Source organism: Budorcas taxicolor, chromosome 25, assembly GCF_023091745.1.
Source record: "Budorcas taxicolor isolate Tak-1 chromosome 25, Takin1.1, whole genome shotgun sequence".
Taxonomy (NCBI): domain Eukaryota; kingdom Metazoa; phylum Chordata; class Mammalia; order Artiodactyla; family Bovidae; genus Budorcas; species Budorcas taxicolor.
In genome coordinates this window covers 27,035,365-27,041,832 of record NC_068934.1, presented here as the reverse complement: position 1 = coordinate 27,041,832, position 6,468 = coordinate 27,035,365, and the positions used below count along the sequence as shown (strand labels likewise).

Genomic DNA, 6,468 nt, shown 5'->3' with positions numbered 1-6,468 from the left:
TAGATGCCATGCAATTTACTATGGCACCATGTATACACTTTATGACAATCTGAACCTCACTTGCTTACTTATGTGTTTCACATTTGGTGGTACACAGTACCAGAGTTTTTGGAGCACAAATTCTGTCTTGACATTCTGGTTTTCCTGTGCCTTAAATATAGATGTCTGTGTGTGTGTCTGTGTGTGTGTGTGTGTGCTCAGTCACTTTAGTCATGTCTGACTCTTTTCAACCCTATGGATTATAGCCTGCCAGGCTTCTCTAGGTCCAGGGGATTCTCCCGGCAGGAATATTGGAGTGGGTTGCCATTTCCTTTTCCATAGGATCTTCCTGACAAAGAGATCAAACTCATTTCTCCCACATTGGCAGACAGATTCTTTACTTCTGAGCCACAAGGGAAGACCTGTTAGCTATTTACTTTTTATAATGTAACTATTTACTTCTATAATTTAAGATCCTTTACAAGTACTAATTAACACAAAAAATATAGCTTCAAGCAATCGATCATACCTATCATGCTACTACAAACAATATTTTAAAATTTCAGGTTAACAGGGGAATGACATGATAATAATGAGTCTCGGAGGACAAATTCAGTGCTCCACACCAGTTATTTCAAGGAGGGACTCAAGAGAATACATAAAAATACAGCATAATGTGTTGAAAGTTTTGCTCAGCTTTCATCATTTCCTAAGTGGAAAGCAAACATCACTCTGAATTATTTGATTCCTTTTTATTATTAATAATGACATGGTGATGTGTTTATACAATAAGGTAGCTCCAATTAATATTTGATCATATAAAGGATTGTTGAAGTATTCTAATTATCCATTACTGTTTGTTTTCTGAGGTCTTTCATTCCATCCCACCTCTATCATCTTTATTTATCTCTTCTCTTATCCCTTTTTCAATTGTATAAATTAGAAATGTACAAGGAATAATTATGGGCAGACCCTCTGAGTTTTAGGGTAACTCTTACTGCTTCAAGCAAAATGAGGAAAAATAGGGGGAAGAAATTTAGACATAGGAAATTTGATGCAATAGCTTTATCTCCTAATGGAAATAACTGACAAACAAGGATTTGAACAAGGAAAGCAGGAAGAGCATGGAGAGAAAGTGAAGGCCCCTGTTTAGGAGTGATATCTAATATTATGAATGTGCATCAGAACTTGGGTCCCTCAGAAAGTATAAACATCTTGGGAAATGGAAAGAGCCTGTAACAGGGAGAACATCATAAAGAAAACAGACCAAGATTTATGAAGGTGGATTACTATACAAGGTATGACAGTATTTCTCCTTGAGGAGTCCACAATTTAATGTGGAGCATGTAAATAAGCAGTGTGATGAAGCATTTAGAATCTAAGTCAGGCAGAGGTAGGGTAACTAATGTACTTTTCACAGTATATGATGGAAAGTTCTTTCAAAACCTACATTTCATATGTAAACTATACATAACTGTACAAAATTCTGTGCTTTTTTATTTCATTGGTTATTGACATCCATTGATATTGTCCTGCTCCCCAAACAGTTAAAAGTTTCCTGATATTTAGTGATAGCAATGCAGGGTAGAATTTAACACAATGGGCTTTCGTGTCAGATATCTGGGGTTAAGCCTTGACCAAATTCCTTACTAACTGTGTGAATCTGAGTAGCCATCCTAATCTTCAGTTTTGACTTCTTATGTATCAACAGTACCTATTTTATAAGGTTCTTATAATGGTTGTCTTATAAAATGTCCAGTATATCCCAAGCTCAAAAATGTTTATGCTTTTGTCTCTCAATTATTCTGGAATAATTCAAGACCATATAATTTTAATGTTTCATGGATTTTTTTATGGTTGAATAACATGAAAACTAGTAAATATGGAAATGTCAAAATTATCAAAATAATTAGAAAAATTACATTGTCAGTAATGGTGTTAATCATGATAGTAATTTATTACCAGTGATTTAAAGAAAGTTATATTCATGCATCTTTCAAATATTATGTTAGTGGCTAGGGAATCATTGAAATAACTCATAAAAGAAATGACATTACTTTGCCAACAAAGGTCCGTCTAGTCAAGGCTATGGTTTTTCCAGTGGTCATGTATGGATGTGAGAGTTGGACTGTGAAGAAAGCTGAGCGCCGAAGAACTGATGCTTTTGAACTGTGGTGTTGGAGAAGACTCTTGAGAGTCCCTTGGACTGCAAAGAGACCCAACCAGTCCATTCTGAAGGAGATCAACCCTGGGATTTCTTTGGAAGGAATGATGCTGAAGCTGAAACTGCAGTACTTTGGCCACCTCATGCGAAGAGTTGACTCATTGGAAAAGACTTTCATGCTGGGAGGGATTGGGGGCAGGAAAGGAAGGGGACGACAGAGGATGAGATAGCTGGATGGCATTACTGACTCCATGGATGTGAGTCTGAGTGAACTCCGGGAGATTGTGATGGACAGGGAGGCCTGGCGTGCTGCGATTCAAGAGTCGGACACGACTGAGCAACTGAACTGAACTGAATATTTAAACCCAAATTTGTCTTCAAAGCTCGGCTGCTTCTTAAAATACAACTCTGCTTTCAAGTAGCTATCAGAACAAGCATGTACATACTAAGGGCCTCAAAGGGAGGAATGGTAGGCTCATGGTAAAGAATCAGCCTGCCAATGCAGGAGATGCAGAAGACGCAGTTATGATCCTTGAGTCAGGAAGACCCCAGGGAGGAGGAAATGGCTACCCACTCCAGTATTCTTGCCCGGAAAATCCCATGGACAGAGGAGCCTGGAAGACTACAGTCCTTGGGGTCACAAAGAGTCAGACACAACTGAGCACGCATGCATGCATGCATAACAGAGTTGGTTCTGAACTGGTTGTACAGAGGCAGAGAGTGGTACTGTCCAGGGCTGAACAATCAGAGATGCCTTGACACAGGACCACCAGGAGTGAAGAGCTGGAAAGCCTGAGGGAGCAAAATGGTGGCTGACCAAGGGCACAGATCATGGAGCCTGTAGAATCCACACACAGAGATTTAAGCTATGACTTATTACCATAATTAATAATTTGTTGTTTTCTTTCAAATGAAAATTAGTTTGTCAGATGTAGTAATTGAGGACACTGATTACACATAGCTGCACAGGGCCTGCCCCAATCAAAATTGAATGTCTTTGGTTTTGATTTGTTACCTCCTTTCTTGGCAGCATTTCCTTCCTCTCACAATTCCTTTATGTACCCTCACAGGCTGCCTTTATGCTGCCTTTATCTTTTCCTTCCAGAAGAAAATTGATGTAATAAATGAGCTCATAATAGAGTTGGTTGGTAATTTTTTAAAACCAGAAATGATTCTGAAAATCATGCTATCTGTCTGGTAGTCCCAGGTTTGAATTTTTTTATTTAAATTTATTTATTTTAATTGGAGGCTAATTGCTTTACAATATTGTATTGGTTTTGCCATATATCAACATGAATCCGCCACGGGTGTACACGTGTTCCCAATCCTGAACCTGTCTCCCACCTCCCCCCCAATACCATCCCTCTGGGTCATCCCAGTGTACCAGCCCCAAGCAGCCTGTATCCTGCATTGAAACTAGACTGGCGATTCGTTTCTTATATGATATTATACATGTTTCAATGCCATTCTCCCAAATCATCCCAGGTTTGAATTTTAAAACTTTAAGAATTTCTTTCTGGCTGACTTCACTCTGTATAATCGGCTCCAGTTTCATCCACCTCATTAGAAGTGACTCAAATGTATTCTTTTTAATGGCTGAGTAATACTCCATTATGTATATGTACCACAGCTTTCTTATCCATTCCTCTGCTGATTTATTGTGAATCAGTATCATTCAAAGCATTTTTACTTCTACTAACTCATTTAATCCTCCTCAAAGTATTGTGAGACAAGATCTTTCACAGATGAGAAATAGAGATATAGAGCATAAAATTATTTCTAAACTTATTTGAGCCAATGTTTGCTTTTGTCTGCATGCAGTTATAGCACTTCATCCATTACACATGGAAGTCCACTTGTATGGGCTGTGTAGCTATCCATTGAGTTTTTTAGGTTGTTTTTTCTTTTCCAGGCCTCATTTTTCTAACTTGTAAAAGAAATATGTTGAAATTCCATGCTACCAAGTGATTTAATTGCACTTTAATTTTTCTAATTTCTAAGTAGAAAGCATCCTTGGCTCCCTGCAATGTAGGGTGTCCTTGTCCTAGAGAAGGCTGAGGTTTGGTGAATCTGAATTTCCAAGACTCTAAAATATTGAGAGTAGGAGCTCTCTGAGCTGCATGACCATCACTAACATCCATAGTAAAATGACCCAGCATAGAATGGTTGTGCTGAATATGGGCACCTGGTCCATTAAAACAGGAAATCAAGGTCAGATTACATGATGGAGACTGGAGATGTCTCTTGGTAGCTTCCTCCTGATCACACTGACCAAACCTGAGAAACTTCAGGGCTCTATGAAGGTGGTGATGATTCCCAGTATCTGAAGGAGCCTCTCAGAGCCACAGGTTGTCCTGGCAGACATACCTAGAGAGACAGCAAGCTGCTCAGAAGTGTGGGACTCTCAATGTGGGAGCACTGACCAGGGTCAAATGTGCTGGGAAGAGGACTAGTTAATTTGGGACATTCACGTACAACTCACACATACATATACACAAACACACACACACACAGCCACAAAAAGAACTGAGGAGACAGGTACACAACTGCATCCATGAGAAAGTCACCTCCGATAATTCATGCTATCCTTGAACTGTGTCCCCAAAATTCTATATCCCCAATTTGTGTGCATAAGACATAAACTAAAAAGTATATTGTCAATGTAAGTATATATAAATAATTCATTCCTCTGCATCCAAGATCCAGGTTAAATATTTCCTTCTTAAAAAGGTAAAAATTATGTCATAATCAATTCTAAGTCAACAAAACTAGAGGAAAAGTAAAAAGAAACATGTTACAGATAATGAGTGAATAGCATGTTCACAGTAAATTTAAAAATTGCAATTTTTAAATTCCTTTAAAAAATATGTGAAACAAATATTACTTTTTTAATAATAAATAATGAAACAAATATTTCTAAGTATTTTGTTTAAAGTTTAATATGGAGAACTATTGACAAATACATTTCACATTGAAAAAATTATATTACTATATTGTACTATATGATATTTCTATGCTATATTATACTATTTAGCTGTATTTCTTAAATGAGCAAGTCTACATTGCAGGGATCATTTGCTCTGTGAATATATTACTTTGTCTTTAAGCTTGAGCAGAGCTTTCTTCACTTCCTTGTTCCTCAGGGTGTAGACCACAGGGTTCAGAAGGGGCGTCATCACAGTGTAGAAAACAGCCACAATCCTGTCCACAACCTCCTTGGAGCCTGGTCTCAGGTAAATGAAAACAAGGGGAACATAGAAGCAAAGGACCACAGTGCAGTGGGAGGCACAGGTCTGGAAGGCTCTCCATCTCCCCTCTGAGGTGCGGATCTTCAGGATGGAATGGACGATGGATACGTAGGACATCACTATGAGGAAAAAACAACCTAAGGCCACCACCCCATTGTTGACAAAGATCACCATCTCCACAGTGGACGTGTCTGCACAGGCCAGTTTGAGGACAGATGGTGCATCACAAATGTAATGCTGGGTCTGGTTGGGCCCGCAGAAGGGTAAACAGAATGTCGGTGTGGTCTGGGCAGCAGAGTGCAGAGAGCCACTGAGCCACGTGGTTGTGGCCAGGATGGCACACGTCCTCCCACTCATCATGCTGGCATACCTGAGAGGGTGACTGATGGCCAGGAAGCGGTCATAGGCCATGACAGTGTAGAGGAAGCACTCGGTGCTGCCCAGGAAGTCAAAGGAGTAGAGCTGGGCCACACAGCTGGGAAAGGAGATAGGACTGCCTTCTGGGGACACCAGGGTCATCAGCATTTTGGGCACAGTGACCGTGGAGTACCACATGTCAATGAAGGACAGGTTGCTCAGGAAGTAGTACATGGGGGTGTGCAGACGGGGATCCACTGTGATCACCAGCAGGATGAGTAGGTTCCCCACCACAGTGAGGACATAGATCACCAGGAAGATTCCAAAGAGGAGCATCTCCAGCTCTGGTGCATGGGGAAGGCCCGTGAGGATGAACGTTGTCACTAGACTCATGTTTGTCATTTCTCCACACTTTTTTGTTGCTGTTGTTGTTGTCGTTGTTTTTTAATTTATTTTTTTTTAATTTTTTTAATTTTAAAATCTTTAATTCTTACATGCGTTCCCAAACATGAACCACCCTCCCACCTCCCTCCCCATAATATCTCTTGGGTCATCCCCATGCACCAGCCCCAAGCATGCTGTATCCTGCGTTAGACATAGACTGGCGATTCGATTCTTACTTGATAGTATACATGATAGAATGCCATTCTCCCAAATCATCCCACCCTCTCCCTCTCCCTCAGAGTCCAAAAGTCCGTTATACACATCTGTGTCTTTTTT

The 6,468-nt window shown here is 39.9% G+C and overlaps 1 protein-coding gene across 1 annotated transcript; it reads right to left on the bottom strand.

The window, feature by feature from the left end:
* Window positions 1-5,214: 5,214 nt before the first annotated feature.
* Window positions 5,215-6,150, bottom strand: LOC128068962 (olfactory receptor 10G9-like). The gene has a single exon (XM_052662243.1). It carries the CDS (start codon window positions 6,148-6,150, stop codon window positions 5,215-5,217), a length of 936 nt encoding a protein of 311 aa, XP_052518203.1.
* Between the last annotated feature and the right edge of the window lie 318 nt (window positions 6,151-6,468).

Excerpts from the sequence above, each read along its gene's own strand:
- LOC128068962 (XM_052662243.1), bottom strand. The coding sequence starts at position 6,150 with ATGACAAACATGAGTCTAGTGACAACGTTCATCCTCACGGGCCTTCCC.